Here is a 24,768-nt window from a genome sequence, read left to right on the forward strand (position 1 = left end):
TACACTCAAAAAAATGATACGTTGGATTTACTTAATTTTTTTATGTCATCAGGTTTCACGTAATTGCGTTGAATTTAATTAACATTGTTTATTTCGGTAAACGTAATTTTTTTACCTAAAGCTAATTCAATGCCATTAAGTTAAATCAGGTTAACCTTCTTAATTATGTCCAAAACTATTAAGTTTAATTACTCTGAAATTAATATAAAAACAAGTAGTCCAGTTTATTTGATTATCTTTATTTAGTGAAATGCAATTTTTTTTTTTACAACATTTACAAAACCTTTTACATCATAAGATTGTATTGGCCAGATGGTTTTGTTAAATCAGTGGCATGCTCAAAGTTGTTGTTTTTTATTATTATAACAACTTTAATCGTTATTAGCAGATCCTCAGCCCAAGCACATGCTCTACACTTCTTCGACAACCTTTATTAAAATATTATTAACAGATTTTGTAAGTATATTGGGTAATTGTGTGTTTTATTTGTGATGACGCAGCCAAATTGTGCTATTTTCATGATTTATCACATTTTTTATGTGGTTCAGATACAATAATATTTGAGTTTCTATTTATTAAACAAATTTCCTTCATTGTATCAACTCAAATTTTTAATTTCAATAAACTTATATAACTAAACAATAACATTTCAATAAACAATAAAAAAGGCAATAAGGTTACTTACTTTTAGGGATGTCAATTTTCACAAATTCCCATGATCGATCGTCGTTTAAATTAACGATCAATTAATCGATTAATCGTTAACCTTAATACTGAAATATGCGTCTACAGCAGTGGCTTATAGCCGACAGCATGACAGTATGTGCAAATGCTGCTCAAAACGCCATGTTCTTCACCAAATGAAGGAGAAGGATTTTTTGTATCTAAACAAAGGGCTATGGGATTGTAAAATTAGTCGATGTTATTTATAATTTAATTAAATTATTTATTTAATAACCAAATATAACATGTAATGCAACACGAACGCCGCCTCAGATCTGTTATTCAGAATCTGTGGACGCACTTCCAAGAACAACGTGCTGAAGCGTCACCTAAACCCAATTCATTCAAAACGATTTATTAAAACATTGTTTTCATTAATGTTATGTAATGTGACAGTCCCAATCATAGTTATTATTAGTCGTGCGTTGCTGTTTGAACAGCGCGAGCTGAAGCCGATGTGCTGAATCAACACTGGTAAGTTACACTGAAGCTCTGTGCTAGCGCGTTATTTAACTCAACAAAAAGCTTCCTATACGAGATTAATCAGATTTATATAAAGTTAACAAAATATTACAAATTATATATCTTCACAAAATGATGCGAATGCACAAGTGAACTTGAATTGAGTTGCTGATATTCATATTCAGAATGGGAGATGCGCTCTAGGAACAACGCTCTGAACACGGCACCTAAACCCAATGACTTTACAACCATTTATTAAAACAGTGTTCTCATTTCTGTTATTTAATATGACCGTCCCAATCATCGTTATTATGCATTGCTCTGTATGCGCTAAAGCCGAAGCACTGAATGAAAACCGGTAGCCATCACTGACTGAAGCCACTTGCTGCGTTTTATTTCGCTGAAAGAAACGCATCCTTTATGATTGATCACATATATAACGTTACAAAATAAATGTAATATTACAAATTACTTCTGCACGATCTGATGCGAATGCACAAGTGCACTTGAACAAGTTACATGCGCGAGTCAGAATGCGTGGCTCATGTTGTGCACGCGCTCCTCCTGGATCAACGCAATGAAACACACGGCAAATAAACCCCAATACTTAACAATCGCAATGTTTTATTTCAATAGTGTTCTCATTAATGTTGTGTAATATGACAGTCCCAATCATAGTCATTATTGTTGGAGCTGAAGCTGATCACCGCCACGCTTTTACTACCGCTCGCCTCTAACGTTAATGATTAATCAAATGCATCCTTATGAGATAAATCAGCTAAAGATAGGCCTGCACAAAATAAACACAATATTACAAAATTTGCACAAAACAAAAGGCTGCGATTGCACATGCAGACTTGCAGTCACGATGAAGGTGTGACTCCAGCTGTAAAATGGTCCCTAGGAGAACTCGGGCACGCTCGCTTCATTTTTCCTCCCGTTTTGCGATTGAGCCGCACGCACGCGCATGACCCTGCTTAATCGATGATCGATAAGTCTTATCGATCAAATGTCTTATCGACAATTAATCGATCATCGATTAATCGTTGACATCCCTACTTACTTTATTAAGTTAAACCAACAAACATTTTTTTTACAGTGTAGAAATGCATAAAATATCACTTTATTAAAACATTTACTCTCCAAATTCAGCCCATTTGCAAAGCACGATGGGAAGTGAAGTCCTGTTTGATTGGGTAACTTGATTAAATCATGTTATTTCAAAATAAACACATCAAGTTATGTCCAAGAGTGACGGTTTTAAGTCAGTTTAACACCTCATAAACCTCATATAATGGTGTTAAATCAAGATGAGCTGCTTAAATAAAGTGAACAGCATCGTAAGTTTGTATTTATGATTTCAGCTCCCCGTCCTCTTTTCTTTCTTCACTCGTTTCCTCTCAGCATCTCTAAGCCGGTACTAACTGAAGATTCATTAGGATATAATTTCCACATCTCCACAGAGCCAAGCTGCTCTCTGCAGTAAAGAGTGTAATGATCAGTGCACTGGCCATGCCAAATTAACAATGCTCTGGTGTTAATGAGCGCCCATTAGCTTAGAGCGCTAATTTACACCTGCCTCTGTGCGCTAAACTGTTCAAACCAATGAGGGCCGCGCCGAAGTCATGGCAGGGATTATTTTATTGCTTTAAAATGTTCCTCGAGGTTCACTTATAATGTTAACAAAGCGTTTTTCACAAAAATGTATAATTGCTAGTACATGTCCGAAGGCATTATTTTTGTCAGCTTTTTTCAAAATGGTTACACACACACACACACACACACACACACACACACACACACACACACACACACACACACACACACACACACACACACACACATGGGGACATTCCATAGGCGTAATGGTTTTTATACTGTACAAACCGTATTTTCTATCCCCTTTCACTGCCCCTAAACCTACCCACCACACACACACACACACACACACACACACACACACACACACACACACACACACACACACACACACACACACACACACACACACTGTATCAGTGTAGACAGCATCAGTCATTATAATGGCTTTTCACTTTTGCTTTAGACGTGTTGCTCTATTTACATCACACACACACACACACACACACACACACACACACACACACACACACACACACACACACACACACACACACACACACACACACACACACACACACACACACACACACACACACACACACACACACACACTGTATCAGTGTAGACAGCATCAGTCATTATAATGGCTTTTCACTTTTGCTTTAGACGTGTTGCTCTATTTACATCACACACACACACACACACACACACACACACACACACACACACACACACACACACACACACACACACACACACACACACTCACACTCACACACACACACACATGGGGACATTCCATAGGTGTAATGGTTTTTATACTGTACAAACCGTATTTTCTATCCACTTACACTGCCCCTAAACCTACCCATCACACACACGCACGCACGCACGCACGCACGCACACACACACACACACACACACACACACACACTCAGACACACAATACCTGTGTCATACCCTCATATGTCACAGAAACATGAAAACACACACACACACACACACACACACACACACACACACACACACACACACACACACACACACACACACACACACACACACACAGTTTTAGTTTAGTCACCTGAATTGTTTTTAGTTTTAGTCTCCTAAAATCTAATGAGTTTAGTTAAACTGTAAAGCATTAAGTGAGCACTTAAGCAGCTCAAATCTTGAACTGACATTTTGACATTATTGTGTTCTTGACATGTTGACGTGTTGTATATTGTGTTGTTTTTTAAAAACATCTATATATAGTTTTTATAACTTTGTATTTCTGTTTCAGTTAGTCGGCTATGTCAGGTTATGCTTAAGCTTCAAATAAGTTTGTTTATTCATTTTTTTAAATGTCAGTTAACATTTATTTAATTTCAAATAATTAAGATTTATTAATGGTTTTAGTGAGCTATTATAACCCTGATTCTTTATTGAATATGTCAAATACTGTTCTTTATATTAATTAAATGGGAATATATTGTGTAAAGAAAAACTAATATATAATGCGTGACTTAAACAATAGACTGGGACTCTTATTTTGAAATATCTGCGCCTCTATTGCAGTTCAGATGAGGAGATAAAACATACATTATTACAAGCGTCTAAATCATATTAATATATAAACACGGTACAGTAAACACTGTTATTATTCCTCAGCATTAGCTCATAATCATCAGCTGTCATAAGTGTGTGTTATTGATGGATTGAGCCGCTCTGAAGCGCTGTATTGGAGATGTGCAGCGTTTTCCCGCCGTTAGATCCGCACGTTATTATTCAAATGTGCGCATATTTTACACAGAACATCGGTTCTGACTTCCCTAACATTATCCTCTCGTTTTTATTCGTTGACGAAAATGTCAGAAGATTTACGTCATAGTTTTGGTCAGCCAACACTAGATTTTATTTAGTGATCGTCTCGTTTTCGTCGGTGAAAAAAGGTCGCTGACAAAAATTGACACACATTATTCAACAACGAAATTAACTCTTTCCCCGCCAGCGTTTAAAAAAAAAGTTGACAGCCACCGCCAGGGTTTTTGACAATTTTCACATAAAAAATTTAATAGCCCATAGAATATTTTGTTTAATGAATATCTGAGCATGCAATATATCAAAATAAAGAGCTGACCCTCTTCTTTTAAAAAACAAAAAAACGCTTTATTCTAGCTTCATGCGTTCCTTTTTTATCAACTCTTGAATATGGGTAGGTTTCATAAAAAAAGCTAACAAAAAGCTGAGAAAATCAGGTATTTGTGAAAGACTGACTCCAGATCAGATTCAGAGCGAGGATCAAACACAGATGGAGGAGATCGAGTCCATCAACACCCCTAATGCTTACACAGTCCTGGAGCTCGTCCTGGGTCCACATCTCATTCACTAACATTAGATCGTTTTGATTCATATGCTGTTTAATGAGGATGATCACGTTATTTTTAATATGCATATGATTACATGCGATCGCTCGTTTCACTGCGTCTTCCTCACGTGTGTTTTGATCAGGAGATTCAGTACTCATTCAGAAGATGCGCAATAGCGCCCCCTAGCGTCCGACAGTGAAAACTCGGAAAATTCCGTTATTGGCCTGGAAGCGTTTTCTCACGAATAACGGAAATTTCCCTGTTTGGCGGAGAAAGAGTTAAAACTAGTGCGATGATGTAAAACTATTCGTTGATGTCTTGCTCTGGAGGCGGGCATATGCAAATATATCTTACCGCGTGACATCACAGATCCTGCGATATCAAAACGAGCTGTTTTTGTAGCTTGATTAAATAAATGTAGAGCGTGGCACTAGCAACGCCAAGGTCATGGGTTCGATTCCCAGGGAAAGCAAGAATTGACAAAATGTAAAATGTGTACCTTAAATGCAATGTAAGTCGCTTTGGATAAATTTATTATATACTTGCAGGATGATATTTTGTGGCCCTACTTGACATCAAAGTTTAGTGTTAGTGCGGCCCGCGCGTTGCTCTGAAAACATTTTTGTCGGAGTTGTTGCGTGTGCCGCGCTTGCCACGCTTTATGCCTCACTTCGTGTGTGTGTGTGTGTGTGAGAGTTAGCTCGGCCCTCCCTCATGCAGTATAATTGTTTGACACCGCATGATTGACATGAACGGAGGCTGATCAGACAGTTGAAATCAATGTGGTTTAACGGCGCTCAAATGGCCAATCAAATCAAAGTAGGCGGGGTTTACATTCTCTTTTGGCTCGCGCGTCCTCACACACACACACACACACACACACAGACGAGCGCATCAATCTATCGCGTAATGCCGTTGCGGAGAGAGACTATTCTTTCCGGTGAAATCACAAAACTAAATTGCACACACACACACACATGCAGCGTGCCCATGCTCTTAATATACAATCACTGATGAACATTATAATGAAGGAAACTATACGAGCGGATTATAACTCTGAACATTTGAGACGATTTACTAAAAGTCAACTATTAGACCACCGAGGAACTTGAATATAAGCAGCGGATGTCCGTATTTATTCACTCATGCGAAGAATCTCGGGACTAATAATATATTTGATGCAAATATTGTTTGCAAATAGTCCCAAATGGATTATTTCCCAACTAGAATTAGACCTTGAGATTCTTTCCCTGTTCTGTTTGACCTGGTTATGGCCTTGCTTTGAATTAGTCTGTTATTAAAAATAAAAACATGTATTATTTCAGTATTACATAATGATTTCATTTCTATTGGCCATATTTATTAGTACACAATTACCATCACACACCTGTTGGTAATAGAAAGGTGCGACGGACGAAGGATACCCAGATCCTACGATCTAATAAAAATATATTGGCAATATATATAAAAAAAGGTAAGCCTATATAAACCATTCATGTTCAGAAAGGACTGTTTCAATTGAGCTGAACAGTTCATGCACAGAAGAAATATTCATGTTGAAGAATTGTTAATAATACACTCTAAAAAATGCTGGGTTGTTTTAAAGGCACAATATGTAATGTTTCAGCATTAAAAATATAAAAGATCACTATATCTATGTTATATATTTTTTAAAGTTGTGTGTTTACATTATCCTGACAGTTCCAATTAACTTCTAAATCCAGAGAAATTAATATTTTAATTCGAAGACACGGACCGTGTCTTTATTTCCGTTATGTCGCCAGTCTTTCAGGTCATATCCACGTTTGCGTCTTGCTTCCTGCGGAACTCGGCGGAACCGTCAAACTCAAAGAGGAACACTGACAGTATAAGGGGAACACCTGTATAAAAAAGTCTGTATGATAATGGATCATGACTACTCTTTGCCTGTACGTTTTGCCAGCTCAACAAAGCGCAAACGTACGGGTGAAAAAAATGACCCGAGAAGATTTTGGGACAGTAGAAGAAGCAAGAGACGTGTAAACCTTGGAGAAGCCTTTGAAAGATGGCGAAATCTTCGTGACAAGCTCGGACTGCAGAGAGATATGCTGATCTCGCTTTCGTTTTAATAAACAGGTCATTTAAGTAACCATTCAGCTAACATAAATCATATAATCATAACATGCTGTATGTTTGCATATTGCATAGCGATCTTGACCACATTGAGACGCGTTTAGCTGAATACGTAATGTTATACATTTTGTATCGGCTTTTCAAACAGGCGGATTCTGTGTTTTTGGAGACTGAAAGAGCTATTTTTTTAAAAACTGATTCAAAAGTATATTTCTATCCGTATATTTGGTGACACGATGATGTCATGTGTAAAACGCAGATGGACTAGCTATTATTGGTTTTATATGTAGCTGGAGAAAGTAACGTTAGCTTCATAAGGTAATATGCCACTATCTTGGTCAATTAATATAAGGTGACCGTCACTTTTATCATATGTTAATACTAGCTACATATAATATTGATTTAATAATGATCTACTTATTCATATATCTCTGAGTTCCAAAATAAATGTTTATTAGAATGATTGATGAACGTGGGGAGCGACACAGCGCGTGTTCCAATGAACAACGTATTGCTGGTGCTGGTTCTCTGATTTACTATGTTTTATGTTGGTAATGATAAACTAAATTGAAATGTATTTCCGTATTGAACAGTTGATATACAGAATGTTCGACAATCGCGGATGCCATGTCAACATATCTATAATTTGAGTAACTCAAATTATGATGCACGGTTAATATGTCAACAAAGCCTACCAACTTATAGGTGTGTTGACATAGCGACCGCCCGCACAACATTCTGTCTCACACATTATCTAACGTTACTGATAAGTTTGTTAAGTAACGGTAGCTCGCTGCTATTTCATTAGATTGGCATTACATAACGTGAAAAGCCGTAACTAAACTTAACAATAATAGAGATGTAATATAACAATTACCTTGTCAGTGAACATGTTTTCTGCTGGAGATGCCAGATTCGCTGGTTGACAGTGGCAATAATGACAACAACTCCCATGAGCCCACGCACTTTCCCGACGTCATCAAAGTACGTCTGTTGTTATTATTTTGAATGAGTGACCCCTAGTGGCCAAAAGTTGCATACTGCACGTTTAACCCAATGTTGGGTCAAATATGGACTAACCCAGCGATTGGGTTGTTTTAATCCTGCGGTCTGGTTAAATATTTGCTTAATACAACCCAAACGCTGGGTTAAAACAACCTAACGGCTGGGTTAGTCTATATTTGACCCAACATTGGGTTGTTTTTTAGTGTAAATATTGAGAAGATCGGAGCGGCCCCCATGCAAATTGAGACCCCTGGCTTAACCCCAAATATGAGCATTTGTGCCAGTGGTGCTTACACTCTAAAAAATTCTGGGTAAAAAAAACAACCCAATGTTGGGTCAAATATGGACTAACCCAGTGATTGGGTTGTCTTAAGCAAATATTTAACCCAACCACAGGATTAAAACATCCCAATCCCTGGGTTAAAACAACCCAATTGCTGGGTTAGTCCATGATTGACCCAACATTGGGTTAAAACAACCCAGCATTTTTTTAGAGTGTATGATCAAAGCTGAATTTATATGATCGAAAATACAGTAAAAATTCTGAAATATTAGTATAATTTAAATCAGCTGTTTTCTATGTCGATATATAGTGAAATGCAATTTATTCCTACACTTTAAAAAGTTCTGAGTAAAAAACAACCCAATGTTGGGTTAAATATGGACTAACCCAGCAGTTGGGTTGTTTTAACCCAGCGATTGGGTTGTTTTAAGCAAATATTTAACCCAACCACAGGATTAAAACATCCCAATCCCTGGGTTATAACAACCCAATCCCTGGGTTAGTCCATGATTGACCCAACATTGGGTTAAAATAACCCAGCATTTTTTAGAGTGTAAGTTGGCAAACGGCGTGAATCAGATCTGAGGCTGATTTGAGCCACGTGCATATCATTTCGATTCCATTGAATTAAATGTGAAAAGCGTTTTTTTTTGCCGCACTCTACATGCGGAGGAATATAGATTGAAAATGGAAATTGTAGATTAAGAGCGCAACCATTCGCAGTATAATTTAAATACTCCTAAAACAGGACGCAGGAAATATAATTCTGATTTACTGCCGAGTTAACTCCATCCTTCCAGATTTATCAATCAGTGCAAGTTAGCATCAGCCGTTTCATCTAATATTACATCAACCTGTCACAGCACTCCAGCTCATCTCTGGCTAATCTAGCCCTCTCTTTTTACCTCCAGAATCGCTCCGGTTCTCTCATCCAGAGAGAAAGAAAGAAACCCTTTCATTCGAAAAGTATTTTGTCTGTTCCTCTCCTCCTTTCTCTCTCTCTCTCTCTCTCTCTCTCTCTCTCTCTCTCTCTCTCTCTCTCTCTCTCTCTCTCTCTCTCTCTCGCCGTTCCTTTCACAACAGAGCTTTTATCTATCCCTTTATCCCAGCGTTCCTGTCAGGACGTTATCTCTCTCAAAATTTACATTTTAATTACAAGGCCTGCTGAACTCAGGAAAATCAATAACGCCACCATTGGCAGCTCAACTCTATGTCTACTGCTGGGCCTCTCTATTTCCTCTTATTGATTTATCTCTTTAGCACCTGCAACTTTATTGCTTCAGACAAATAGCTACCATTTTGGTCAATTTGAACAGAAAAAGAAAGGATTTGGTCGTATTTCGTGATTGCACACACTCGAGCGCCGCTATAATACAGGAAGTCATTGAAAGGGAGTGAACCTGGATTAACTGTATACACCGGGGATGGAGATCGGGATTGTGAGAATCCGGCTGTACGTTTCTCATCCTGTCCGCAGACCTTCACATATTTTCTGGGGTGTATCTCTTTCTGCTGAATGGAGCAAAGCCATTGCTTATATTTAGGGTCAGAGATTTGCTGATAGTGAAGTGATCCGACTTAAATTTGCTGGGGGACAATAAAACAAGGCAAACTGCAAACTAAAGTTAAAGTTGTGAACAGGAATGGGCACAAATACATGGACATGTGTCTGAAGTACAATAAAATACCTCAGTTATTTATCAAAAAATGTATTAAAATACACATACAGTATTTAGTATCTTGAAAATGCACAAAATGCATGTAAAACTGGCTATTTAGTGAAGTATCTCTATTAACCCTCTGGTCCTCTTCAGTCAAAAATGGCCAGCATTTTGGGATTAAACTTGGTGACTTTTGTAGTATTAGCACACACACACAAAGTCATGGAGATGATTCGGTTGGGGGTAAAAATAGTCACTCTTGGCTCATTCGCAGTCAAAAATGACCGACATAGTACACGAATAGGAAATACGCAAAAATAAAAAACCTCAAACCACAAATCAGCACTAGGTGCGTTTACATGGAGCACTGTAATCGTTTAAAAGTCAAATCCGAATGAAAATGCTCCATATAAACACCTCAATCGGAATAAAAATGCTCAAACCGAATGAAATTGTAATCGGTTTGAGAGGGGTGGGATAAACTTTTTCATGAACCGATCAAACGAAAAAACTCACCACACTGTAAAAAATTATTTAGAAAAAAAGTAACCTGGTTGCCTTAAAATTTTGAGTTCATTGAAATTAAAATTTTGAGTTAATAGAAGGAACATTTTTTGAGATTCGACAACCTTTATTCAAATATTATTAACAGATTGTGTAAGCATATTGGGTAATTGTGTGTGTTATTTCTGATGACGCAGCCAAATTGTGCTATTTTCATGATTTATCACATTTTTTATGTGGTTCAGATACAATAATATTTTGAGTTTCTGTTTATTAAACAAATTTCCTTCATTGTATCAACTCAAATTTTTAATTTCAATAAACTCAAAATGTTAAGGCAACCAGGTTACTTACTTTTTTAAGTTAAACCAACAAAAAGCACCACAATTTTTTACAGTACATGTAAACGACCTGACCCGATGACTTTTGAGTGTGCGTCGTTATATGACGTGATACACAGCACGCGCCTTCACCACTGACCGCGCGCCGCGCTCACACACAGGCAAGATAATGTTGGCATAATGACACAGCGTAGCCTGGCTGGACCCTCTCATCTTTACAGCGTTTGTCCCAGGCACTTTTTACTTCAACTGCGCCTGACAGAAGAATTAATTTTTCTGAGATGATTATTACACTTTACAACAAATAAATAGCTTTTATAAAACCGTATAAGTCCTGGTGGTCGTTGAGAGTTGATATTGCATCAGTGAACGTATTCCAGCTGCAGGAGAGGAAAGCGTCGACATTTCTGATGGAAGCGGTTCGCACACCGGACTGAAGCTCAGCACCGCAGGATCTCACGCCGGACGTGCACATTATATACGCGAATGACGTCTGACAGAAGAGCTGCACGGTGGGTGTATCTTGTAGCACAGGGTCAAATCAGTATATTGATCAGATTTGATCAATTAATATTAAATATAAATGTAATATAAAGTCTTGAAATGGCACTCGTGGCGCGGCAGGATTTTGAACAACTTCCTGAGTTACCGTGGACAGGCACCGAATGCCGCCGCCGGTGTGCGTACACTCATTGAAAACAATATGTTTGAATTTTAGAGACGTGGCGCGTGCTGCGCTGCGCTTCGCATCCGGTGTGCGACCCCCTTGATGCGGCAGACAAACTGCATGTCACAAAATGTTTGCGATTGAAAGTCATCACATGCAAACACCAGATCGGTTTAGATAACGTATCATGTTACACTAAATCTTTCAATCCGAATTATTTTAATCGGAATGAAAAAAAAGTGTGCATGTAAACGTGGCTAATGATGGAGAAAAAAAGTGCACAGCAATGAAGGGGTGACACTCTGAAATATCAAGAGAGCAAAATAGACACAACACACACACACACACACACACACACACACACACACACACACACACACACCTATAATTCAGGCACAATACAGTAAAAAAAAAAAAAACGGCAAGGAAGAGGTTATAGTCTTAAACATCAAGAGTTCAAAACTCACACTCACACACACACAACACAATATTATACACACATAAATGAACTGATGTGACTGTATCAATGTGGTAAAATTAAGCCAAAAGACTCAAATAAAAGGTTAAATTAGATCAGACCCAGATTTATAATGCTGGGATAAAACATACCTGTTAATTTTTGTCAAATTTGTATTGAATTTTGATGTTATGTAACAAAATGTTCTCTGTGTTCAGGTTTGACTGTAGTAAAATTAATGCAAAAACTGACACTTAAAATTAACATATATATATCTTTTTTTAATTTAAACCTTGACAAAAAGTAGTCTTTGAGAGTGTCTAAGTATAAATCCAAACCCACTGTAATAAAGTTTGTAGATGAGAAGGAAGGAGGCGGGAACCGGCGAACGTTTTAACAACTTTTATTAAACAAAACAAAACGAAAGTAAACCGCGGGCAGCCCCTCACGGACGACTGCCCACACACACATCACAAAACTTAAACAAAACTCAACATAAAGTCCAGACCTGGTCCTCTCTCGTCTTCCCCTGCCTTTGCTCCTCCTTTTATGCTCCCGTCCCTCGGCCGCGAGACGAGACCGGTGTGTCGCGCAGCTGGCACTCATTACCACTCGTCACCGGCCCGCTCTCGCGGTCCCTCGCCACGCTGCCTGCCAAACCCACAACTGAATGAAAATAAGTATTTATGTGTAAAAACACTAGAGAATGTATAAGCCACTTTATATAGAGTTGAAATATCAATATACATGTAGTGGGGGCACTGTTATGAAAAGTAGAATACACAAATAAATTTAAGTTACTTTTTTTCTGAATAAATAAATCAGTAATGATGTCATAAATCACAAGCATGACACTTGTAAATTAAATACTTTTATATACAGTTTATTAATCTGTAATGCAATTTTATGAAATTGATGATGTTTTTTTTTTTTTTAGTTTAGTGTAGTTTATTGATTTATATATCACATTTAAAACAACCAAGGTTGTATCCAAAGTGCTGTACAAGAGCATTAAAGCAAAATAAAAACAGAATTACACATTAGATATAAACATTAAGGGCACATGGGAAAGCGTTTACACCATCAGTTAAAACATAAAGAATATAAATTAGTTTTTAAGAATGCTTTAAAAGTAGCAACAGAGGGGAAGATGTAATATTATAAAATAATCCAAGTTTAATAGTAGAATAATAATAGTAGAAATGTTTATTTGAAGCTAAAGATGGCATCAACAAATACAATATTTAGATTACAGCTGCGTCACTGACTTTATCATTGTTATTTTCAGAGCTTTTAATATACTCTTATCATAAAAATACCTCTATTAACATTTATTTATCTTTAACAAGTGTCCTTTTAGTAAGGAGACCTCAGAAATCTCAAACCAGAATAAAAAAAAAGTTTTTGCTCAATGGAGTTGTTTCCAAACAAAGGGAAAAAATAAATGTACATCGGCATCATCCAAAATGCATCCCTAGTATTTAACTTTTATTTACTTGCATAATATAAAAAGTTATGACAGATTTGGTGATATGAATAGGTTTAACAGTGTAATTATAGCTGTATGCAGGGTTTATATACATGCTTGTCTAATAAATGCATCGGATAATACTATTATCTAGACTTTGTGCTTTTGTAATCCATATTTGTTGATGAGCAATAAGAGCGGTGCACATTCGGCCACATGAGCTTTTGTCCGTGTATAGTGTGCAGGTGTCTGAGGAATCCACCGTACTTTAAAGTTTTAATCTGGGAAGCTTTAGGGTGAGCCTTAGATCTCTGTGTCCCTCTTAAGGCCAGTTTAAGCCGTCCCGCGGGATCAGTCCGTAGACCACAGGTGGACGGTGTGGGATTGGCATGATTTTTGCAAGGGGCGCCACTCATCCATAGGGGTGCCGAAATTAGTGATTTTTCGGGTACTATTTTATTAATATTAATTCAAAATATTACCAACTAAAAAAACGTAACTAAGTCCACCGCATCTCCCCCGCCCAGCGAGTGCTTTAGTGCGTCAGAAATAGATTGTGTGATCAGTTTAATGTTGGGGAATTGTTTGCCTCTCGCTGCATCCAATGTAGAAAGGATTGCATTCGTTTTTTACTTATTGCCTGATTATTTATGACAGATGGGCAGATTCACCGAAGCCCTCTGATGAAGGGGACATTAGGGATAAAGACAGAGCTGTTGATGTTATGAACGAACAGTTTCTCTAATTGCATAGTAGTAAAATAGTAATGCTCTCTAATTAATTCCAGTTATTTTTACCTTAAACTTTATGTAAACAGCTGTTGTGGGTACTCAGTGTGATTTTGTAAAATAATCATGTCAGTTTTTTATAAACACATGAAATATGACATTTTTAATCGTCTACAGTAGTGCCGTTTTAAGGGGATACACTCTTAAAAATAAAAGTTCCATGAAGAACCTTTAATAGCCAAAGGTTCTTGCACAAAAAGGTTCTTTAGACTATAAAATGGTTAGAAAAAAAATGGTTCTTTAAAAAATCTTTCACAAAATGGTTCTTCTGTGGCATCACTGTGAAAACCCATTTTTGGTTCTTCCTGGCACCTTTATTTTTAAGGGTGTATATGGCATTTTTAAAATGTATTAGCAGAAATTAGTAATGATATTTATATACAGGTTTATTTAAAATAGCAACAAAAAAAAATCACTTTAAATATCTAAATTTCTCAGTTTAATTCATGGTGAAAATAGTTTAGTGGAAGATTGCTGCCATCTACTGGAAAACAAACACTTTTGCTTTTTCTCAATGAACAAGTTTGTGCACGAATGTTAGATGCAGTTACTCTTGCTGTAATGTGGCGTAGGTGCTATTTTGGCACAGTTTAACTATCATCAGCCTTAAAAAAAAAAAAAAATATATATATATATATATATATATATATATATATATATATATATATATATATATATATATATATATATAATAAAATGAACACAATGACACCAATATATAAACCGACAACAATAAAAAACAAAACATCAATGCATTACAAAAATAAAACAGTGTTTCCACAACTTCTGATAACATGTAATGTTAGTGCTAAACCTTGATACGGGGCATCAAGTAAAAAAAAACCTTACATAACTTTATTACACGGCTCTGTAAAATACTTGCTTCTCATTGGTCAATTACACATTCAAGCAGTATGTTATTCCCAGATAACAACCACCCAAAATGAATAACACACACCACTCATCCGGGTACTACGAGTTATCTTGAGCGGTACTACTTATGTTTAACGCTGTCGTCGACTCTGGTGCCATCTCAGGGTGGCTGTAAAAAACATAACCGCCATACAATGGAAGACTTCAAGGGTTTACTCTATAAAGTTTTAAATATGGATATTTTTCTCACACCAACGCATCGAATGGAATCAGAAGGCTCTATTAACCCATCGGAGCCGTGTTAGGCGCGTTATTTGAAGGACAGCTGCATTTTTTATGCACTTCACAAACAGCTACAACTACTGCTGGGATTAACGTTAGCCTGGACTTTAACTCCGATTGTATTCGTCTGAAAGAAAAATGTCACATACACCTATGATGACTTGAGGGTGAGTAAATTATGGGCTTTTTTAAATTTTTGGGGTGAACTTTAGCATTAATTTCAACATATATGGTAAAAACAAATCTTCAGCAGTAGATGCGGAAGCTTTCCGTAAGAGCTAATACAATATTTAAAGGTGAACTATGTAGTATTTTTGCAGTAAAATATCCAAAAACCACTAGGCCGGTGTTATATATTTTGTTCAGTTGAGTACCTACAATATCCCAGATGTTTCCAACTATTTGTAAATTGTGAGAAAATTGCTATTTTAACTGAGGACAGGGACGTGTCAGCATTGCGTTTGAGGGAGTCGCCTGTCAATTGCGTCATATCTGCGTTACCCTCGGTTTCGGCTTTTATTTGGCAGGAGCGCTTTACTCTTAGCAGTGTGAACAAGTGAACGCACGGAGTAACGTCATAACATCGTTTTAAACACACTTAAATGTATCTAATATGATAAACAGAGCTCCATTACCTCATAATCATAACCGGAAGAGCGGATCTGTGCAGGCGCCCGGCGACTGTGTCCCGTCCCGTCATAATAAAAGTCCCGGTATTCGCGAGGCGGGTATTTGTTTAACAATCGCTCCAGCAGCCGTGCTCAGGTCCCCAACACTCGCTCCTGCTCTGCTTTAGACTACAGTAACGTTAATAACCGCATGCTTGAACGTGATTTCTGCCCGAGTCCTATTCTCCACCGGCTGTGAGGTGAAGACCACATCTCCCAAGATGCTGCGCTCACACTTTGCGTCATCAAACTACACATTTGTTTTGAATAGGCGCCCTCCAGTGGACGGAAAGCTGCATAGTGCACCTTTAAACTCAAGACAATACATTATATAATATTTCGTGTTTAATTTCTTTGAGACTAGTAGTCGTGTAATAAGCGGGATAATGTCCACCCAGCCGGTTGTTATCTCAGAATAAACCCCTTCAGAGTGACGCTCCGCTTCGCCTCGGGGTCCTGATCACTCTGGAGGGGTTTATTCTGAGATAACAACCGGCTGGGTGGACATTATCCCTTAATTACATAACATACTTTTGTCATTGTTCTCTCACAGGACTTGATGAAACTCCCTCAACATCAGCCTCTGAGGCCAAAGCAAAGCCTGTGAAGCCTGTGTCCAAGCGTCCCGTTCCTCAGGTGTCCTCCAGCCTCTCTCGGCTCCAGAGGAAGATTCGGGATGAAGAGCAGGACCCCACCTGTGCGGCCGCCACACTGCACGTGCTCCGAAAGAGGCTCGGTTCTGACCCGCCCATCAGGTGATCTGCAGGCTGATGGACAGGCGGAAGGCAAACTAATAGAGCAGTGCAATATCTGGAAATTAATAAAGGAACTCTCCACCGTTTTTAGAAATAGGGCTTGTTCAACTTCTTTCCTAAATTTAGATATGTGGGCAAATCCATTTTTGTCTCAGTGCATTGCTTTAGTTTGCCAGGGTTGCCGCTAGCTTAGCTTAGCATAATGAATGGAATCTTATGTTGCCAGATAGCATGTCCCGAGTAAAAGTGCTAAAAAAAAAAAAAACTAATTACGAAGCAGAGATATCACGCTTCATATTGCGATCGCTCAGCAGCCGGAGGACGTGAGGATGAGAGCCGTGATATCTCCCAATATCTGCCTATGAAATCGCCTAGTCTTAATCTGCATCGCTATTTGTACCCGTTGTGAATGCGCAGGCCACAAGAAGTAATTAGGTGGATTTTTTTAGTTTTTTGGATCGCTTTTACTCGGGACATGCTATCTGGCAACATAGGATTCCATTCATTATGCTAAGCTAAGCTAGCGGCGACCCTGCCAAACTAAAGCAATGCACTGAGACAAAAAGCATTTGCCCACATATCTAAATGTAGGAAAGAAGTTGAACAAGCCCTATTTCTAAAAACGCTGGAGTGTTCCTTTCAATGCTCAAATATTTTGTAAATTAAATATAAAATAGCTTTTTTTTAAGTGTATTGACTGAGCACTACTAAAATGACTCTATACTTTATTCCATATATTGGAGTGTTTGTAAATGTTCCCTTCCACGATTACTGTAACAGAGTTAAATGTGTAACACAGATTCAATAATTTATGATTTAGAAACGTTTTTTTCCTTCTTTATATTTTTAGTAGTGCTGTCAAATCGATTCATCCAAAATATTTTTTTACATAATATATGCGTATAATTGTTATTTATATTTGAATACATACACGCATACATTAAGAAATATTTGCATGTATATATCTTTATATAATTTATATTATATATAAATATTAATATTATATATATATATATATATATATATATATATATATACAAAATAACAAAAAAAAAAATTTTTTTGTGTCTGTTTTGTAAAACAGTTTTGAAATAACACTTACCCCAACTTTTAATGATTTTGTAGTTTACACAGGAACGATAAACAGTATTTTTTTCAAAAACACTTCATATTTTCCAGCCCCCAAAACTCCACGGTCTTAAAAATGAAAGTCCAAAACACATGCGGCGTTGTGTAAGAGTGTGTTGTGTTGAAGCCGGCGTTGTGTAAGAGTGTGTTGTGTTGAAGCCGGCGTTGTGTAAGTGTGTGTTGTGTTGAGGCCGGCGTTGTGTAAGAGTGTGTTGTGTTGAAGCCGGCGTTGTGTAAGAGTGTGTTGTGTTGAAGCCGGCGTTGTGTAAGAGTGTGTTGTGTTGAAGCCGGCGTTGTGTAAGAGTGTGTTGTGTTGAAGCCGGCGTTGTGTAAGTGTGTGTTGTGTTGAAGCCGGCGTTGTGTAAGAGTGTGTTGTGTTGAAGCCGGCGTTGTGTAAGAGTGTGTTGTGTTGAAGCCGGCGTTGTGTAAGAGTGTGTTGTGTTGAAGCCGGCGTTGTGTAAGAGTGTGTTGTGTTGAAGCCGGCGTTGTGTAAGAGTGTGTTGTGTTGAAGCCGGCGTTGTGTAAGAGTGTGTTGTGTTGAAGCCGGCGTTGTGTAAGAGTGTGTTGTGTTGAAGCCGGCGTTGTGTAAGTGTGTGTTGTGTTGAAGCCGGCGTTGTGTAAGAGTGTGTTGTGTTGAAGCCGGCGTTGTGTAAGAGTGTGTTGTGTTGAAGCCGGCGTTGTGTAAGAGTGTGTTGTGTTGAAGCCGGCGTTGTGTAAGAGTGTGTTGTGTTGAAGCCGGCGTTGTGTAAGTGTGTGTTGTGTTGAAGCCGGCGTTGTGTAAGAGTGTGTTGTGTTGAAGCCGGCGTTGTGTAAGAGTGTGTTGTGTTGAAGCCGGCGTTGTGTAAGAGTGTGTTGTGTTGAAGCCGGCGTTGTGTAAGAGTGTGTTGTGTTGAAGCCGGCGTTGTGTAAGTGTGTGTTGTGTTGAAGCCGGCGTTGTGTAAGAGTGTGTTGTGTTGAAGCCGGCGTTGTGTAAGAGTGTGTTGTGTTGAAGCCGGCGTTGTGTAAGAGTGTGTTGTGTTGAAGCCGGCGTTGTGTAAGAGTGTGTTGTGTTGAAGCCGGCGTTGTGTAAGAGTGTGTTGTGTTGAAGCCGGCGTTGTGTAAGAGTGTGTTGTGTTGAAGCCGGCGTTGTGTAAGAGTGTGTTGTGTTGAAGCCGGCGTTGTGTAAGTGTGTGTTGTGTTGAAGCCGGCGTTGTGTAAGAGTGTGTTGTGTTGAAGCCGGCGTTGTGTAAGAGTGTGTTGTGTTGAAGCCGGCGTTGTGTAAGAGTGTGTTGTGTTGAAGCCGGCGTTGTGTAAGAGTGTGTTGTGTTGAAGCCGGCGTTGTGTAAGAGTGTGTTGTGTTGAAGCCGGCGTTGTGTAAGAGTGTGTTGTGTTGAAGCCGGCGTTGTGTAAGAGTGTGTTGTGTTGAAGCCGGCGTTGTGTAAGAGTGTGTTGTGTTGAAGCTGGCGTTGTGTAAGAGTGTGTTGTGTTGAAGCCGGCGTTGTGTAAGTGTGTGTTGTGTTGAAGCCGGCGTTGTGTAAGAGTGTGTTGTGTTGAAGCCGGCGTTGTGTAAGAGTGTGTTGTGTTGAAGCCGGCGTTGTGTAAGAGTGTGTTGTGTTGAAGCCGGCGTTGTGTAAGAGTGGGTTGTGTTGAAGCCGGCGTTGTGTAAGTGTGTGTTGTGTTGAAGCCGGCGTTGTGTAAGAGTGTGTTGTGTTGAAGCCGGCGTTGTGTAAGAGTGTGTTGTGTTGAAGCCGGCGTTGTGTAAGAGTGTGTTGTGTTGAAGCCGGCATTGTGTAAGAGTGTGTTGTGTTGAAGCCGGCGTTGTGTAAGTGTGTGTTGTGTTGAAGCCGGCGTTGTGTAAGAGTGTGTTGTGTTGAAGCCGGCGTTGTGTAAGAGTGTGTTGTGTTGAAGCCGGCGTTGTGTAAGAGTGTGTTGTGTTGAAGCCGGCGTTGTGTAAGAGTGTGTTGTGTTGAAGCCGGCGTTGTGTAAGAGTGTGTTGTGTTGAAGCCGGCGTTGTGTAAGAGTGTGTTGTGTTGAAGCCGGCGTTGTGTAAGTGTGTGTTGTGTTGAAGCCGGCGTTGTGTAAGAGTGTGTTGTGTTGAAGCCGGCGTTGTGTAAGAGTGTGTTGTGTTGAAGCCGGCGTTGTGTAAGAGTGTGTTGTGTTGAAGCCGGCGTTGTGTAAGTGTGTGTTGTGTTGAAGCCGGCGTTGTGTAAGAGTGTGTTGTGTTGAAGCCGGCGTTGTGTAAGAGTGTGTTGTGTTGAAGCCGGCGTTGTGTAAGAGTGTGTTGTGTTGAAGCCGGCGTTGTGTAAGAGTGTGTTGTGTTGAAGCCGGCGTTGTGTAAGTGTGTGTTGTGTTGAAGCCGGCGTTGTGTAAGAGTGTGTTGTGTTGAAGCCGGCGTTGTGTAAGAGTGTGTTGTGTTGAAGCCGGCGTTGTGTAAGAGTGTGTTGTGTTGAAGCCGGCGTTGTGTAAGAGTGTGTTGTGTTGAAGCCGGCGTTGTGTAAGTGTGTGTTGTGTTGAGGCCGGCGTTGTGTAAGAGTGTGTTGTGTTGAAGCCGGCGTTGTGTAAGAGTGTGTTGTGTTGAAGCCGGCGTTGTGTAAGAGTGTGTTGTGTTGAAGCCGGCGTTGTGTAAGAGTGTGTTGTGTTGAAGCCGGCGTTGTGTAAGTGTGTGTTGTGTTGAAGCCGGCGTTGTGTAAGAGTGTGTTGTGTTGAAGCCGGCGTTGTGTAAGAGTGTGTTGTGTTGAAGCCGGCGTTGTGTAAGAGTGTGTTGTGTTGAAGCCGGCGTTGTGTAAGAGTGTGTTGTGTTGAAGCCGGCGTTGTGTAAGAGTGTGTTGTGTTGAAGCCGGCGTTGTGTAAGAGTGTGTTGTGTTGAAGCCGGCGTTGTGTAAGAGTGTGTTGTGTTGAAGCCGGCGTTGTGTAAGTGTGTGTTGTGTTGAAGCCGGCGTTGTGTAAGAGTGTGTTGTGTTGAAGCCGGCGTTGTGTAAGAGTGTGTTGTGTTGAAGCCGGCGTTGTGTAAGAGTGTGTTGTGTTGAAGCCGGCGTTGTGTAAGAGTGTGTTGTGTTGAAGCCGGCGTTGTGTAAGTGTGTGTTGTGTTGAAGCCGGCGTTGTGTAAGAGTGTGTTGTGTTGAAGCCGGCGTTGTGTAAGAGTGTGTTGTGTTGAAGCCGGCGTTGTGTAAGAGTGTGTTGTGTTGAAGCCGGCGTTGTGTAAGAGTGTGTTGTGTTGAAGCCGGCGTTGTGTAAGTGTGTGTTGTGTTGAAGCCGGCGTTGTGTAAGAGTGTGTTGTGTTGAAGCCGGCGTTGTGTAAGAGTGTGTTGTGTTGAAGCCGGCGTTGTGTAAGAGTGTGTTGTGTTGAAGCCGGCGTTGTGTAAGAGTGTGTTGTGTTGAAGCCGGCGTTGTGTAAGAGTGTGTTGTGTTGAAGCCGGCGTTGTGTAAGAGTGTGTTGTGTTGAAGCCGGCGTTGTGTAAGAGTGTGTTGTGTTGAAGCCGGCGTTGTGTAAGTGTGTGTTGTGTTGAAGCCGGCGTTGTGTAAGAGTGTGTTGTGTTGAAGCCGGCGTTGTGTAAGAGTGTGTTGTGTTGAAGCCGGCGTTGTGTAAGAGTGTGTTGTGTTGAAGCCGGCGTTGTGTAAGAGTGTGTTGTGTTGAAGCCGGCGTTGTGTAAGAGTGTGTTGTGTTGAAGCCGGCGTTGTGTAAGAGTGTGTTGTGTTGAAGCCGGCGTTGTGTAAGAGTGTGTTGTGTTGAAGCCGGCGTTGTGTAAGAGTGTGTTGTGTTGAAGCCGGCGTTGTGTAAGAGTGTGTTGTGTTGAAGCTGGCGTTGTGTAAGAGTGTGTTGTGTTGAAGCCGGCGTTGTGTAAGTGTGTGTTGTGTTGAAGCCGGCGTTGTGTAAGAGTGTGTTGTGTTGAAGCCGGCGTTGTGTAAGAGTGTGTTGTGTTGAAGCCGGCGTTGTGTAAGAGTGTGTTGTGTTGAAGCCGGCGTTGTGTAAGAGTGGGTTGTGTTGAAGCCGGCGTTGTGTAAGTGTGTGTTGTGTTGAAGCCGGCGTTGTGTAAGAGTGTGTTGTGTTGAAGCCGGCGTTGTGTAAGAGTGTGTTGTGTTGAAGCCGGCGTTGTGTAAGAGTGTGTTGTGTTGAAGCCGGCATTGTGTAAGAGTGTGTTGTGTTGAAGCCGGCGTTGTGTAAGTGTGTGTTGTGTTGAAGCCGGCGTTGTGTAAGAGTGTGTTGTGTTGAAGCCGGCGTTGTGTAAGAGTGTGTTGTGTTGAAGCCGGCGTTGTGTAAGAGTGTGTTGTGTTGAAGCCGGCGTTGTGTAAGAGTGTGTTGTGTTGAAGCCGGCGTTGTGTAAGAGTGTGTTGTGTTGAAGCCGGCGTTGTGTAAGAGTGTGTTGTGTTGAAGCCGGCGTTGTGTAAGTGTGTGTTGTGTTGAAGCCGGCGTTGTGTAAGAGTGTGTTGTGTTGAAGCCGGCGTTGTGTAAGAGTGTGTTGTGTTGAAGCCGGCGTTGTGTAAGAGTGTGTTGTGTTGAAGCCGGCGTTGTGTAAGAGTGTGTTGTGTTGAAGCCGGCGTTGTGTAAGAGTGTGTTGTGTTGAAGCCGGCGTTGTGTAAGAGTGTGTTGTGTTGAAGCCGGCGTTGTGTAAGAGTGTGTTGTGGTTGTTTCAGCATGCCTGAGGCGGCGGAGAGCAGAGGTCAGGAGGTCATGAACGCAGAGAAAGCCGCAGTAAACGCCCCCGTCGTCCCGTTTGGAGTGGACCTTTACTACTGGGGAGAGGAGCAGCCCACCGCCGGGAAAATCATCAAGTAAAAGAAACATGCATTCATCCTCCCTCTCTCATCGAGCTGTGTGATCTGTGCTGGCCACCAGAGGGCACCAGTGCATGACTTCACACCTCAATTACATTGATCAGGGCACAGGTTTTCCAAAAGTAATCCAGTGTGATTTCGGATCAAATCTCGGAAATGGGTTTTTCAAAAGCAAACTCCCGGACTAAGATCAGAGCTTGTAATCCGATCTTGATGTGGATCAAACCTGCCCTTTGGGTTTTCAAAACTTTGAACTCGGTTTGGGATCTATTTGATCCAAAAAACAGGATTATCCTGATCCCATCAGAAGGGTGGATTCAGTTGTGATTTTTCAAACCAAATAAAATCAAAGTTTTTAAAGTAAATGTTCAGAAAATCCATGTTTACTGATGATACATTCCTTCATATCTGAAGCATGTCACATCTAATGAGAAATGGTCAGTGTTGGGGTAACAGTAACTCGAGTTACGTAATCAGATTACTTTTTCAAGTAACTAGTAAAGTAACGCAATACTTTTCATGTTTACAACAAAATATCTGAGTTACTTTTTCAAATTTATTTGACTGACAGCTCTCATCAGCATGTTTTGCAGTGAGTGACTTCACTGCAAAAAAAGCTTTCTTTACTCAGTATTTTTGTCTTGTTTCTAGTCCAAACATCTAAAAAGTCTTAAAATAAGAAGTATTTACTAGACAAGCAAAAGTAATTGTCTTGTTTTGGGAAGAAATAACTCCAAATGAAGAGAGTTTTTGCTTAAAATAAGATAAATAATCTGCCAATGGGGTGAGAAAAATAATCTTAATTCAAACAGAAAACAAGATTATTATTCTCACCCCATTGGCAGATTATTTATCTTATTTTAAGCACAAACTCTCTTCATTTTGAGTTATTTTTCCCCAAAACAAGACAATAATTTTTACTTGTCTAGTAAATGTTTCTTAATGCAAGAAATTTTAGATATTTTGACTAGAAACAAGACTAAAATACTTCCCCATCACATGCTATTACTGAAATCTTCTGGTTGCTCATAATTAAACTGCAAAAAAATGCTTTTCTTACTCAGTATTTTTGTCTTGTTTCTAGTCCAAACATCTAAAAAGTCTTAAAATAAGAAGTATTTACTAGACTGTAAAAAATGATATGTTCAATAAGTTATGACAACATATGTTTTTACATTTTTTTTAACTAATCAAAATAAGTTAAGAAATGTTAAACCTGTTTTTATTAGTTATGCAAGATCTAACTAATTTATTAAAGTCAGTTTCACATAATTTAAGTTGGCATAATTTAAACATCCAAGTCGATTGTACTCCAGAAGTTCAAAATGTGCCTTTTTTACAGTGTAGACAAGCGAAAGATTTAATTAATTAAAAAGTAATTTTCTTGTTTTGGGAAAAATAACTCAAAATGAAGAGAGTTTTTGCTTAAAATAAGATAAATAATCTTGTTTTTATTTTTGTGCAAATGAGATTAGTACACCATCATGTTTACACAGCGACTCCACACTTACGATTTATCTCAACATGGGGACAAGAGAGCCGTCAGTCAATAAATGGGTAACCTTGTGTTACTTATTTGAAAAAGTAACTCATAAATTTTAAAAGTAATGCATTACTTTACTAGTTACTTGAAAAAATAATCTGATTACTTTACTCTAGTTACTTGAAAAAGTAATCTGATTACTTTACTCTAGTTACTTGAAAAAGTAATCTGATTACTTTACTCTAGTTACTTGAAAAAGTAATCTGATTGCTTTACTCTAGTTACTTGAAAAAGTAATCTGATTGCTTTACTCTAGTTACTTGAAAAAGTAATCCTGATTACGTAACTCGAGTTACTTGAAAAAGTATTCTGATTACTTTACTCTAGTTACTTGAAAAAGTA

The 24,768-nt window shown here is 39.3% G+C and overlaps 1 protein-coding gene across 1 annotated transcript in view; it reads left to right on the forward strand.

The window, feature by feature from the left end:
• uvssa (UV-stimulated scaffold protein A) overlaps positions 1–24,768 on the forward strand; it is a 94,675-nt gene that overhangs the window by 58,174 nt on the left and 11,733 nt on the right. Inside the window, exons 9-10 of the mRNA XM_067456793.1 lie at positions 16,802–17,003; positions 22,743–22,880. Of these exons, the coding sequence (XP_067312894.1) occupies positions 16,802–17,003; positions 22,743–22,880 (340 nt within the window). The remainder of the gene's footprint in view (positions 1–16,801; positions 17,004–22,742; positions 22,881–24,768) is intronic.

The sequence above is a fragment of the Pseudorasbora parva genome, chromosome 11 (genome assembly GCF_024679245.1).
Source record: "Pseudorasbora parva isolate DD20220531a chromosome 11, ASM2467924v1, whole genome shotgun sequence".
NCBI classification, from domain to species: domain Eukaryota; kingdom Metazoa; phylum Chordata; class Actinopteri; order Cypriniformes; family Gobionidae; genus Pseudorasbora; species Pseudorasbora parva.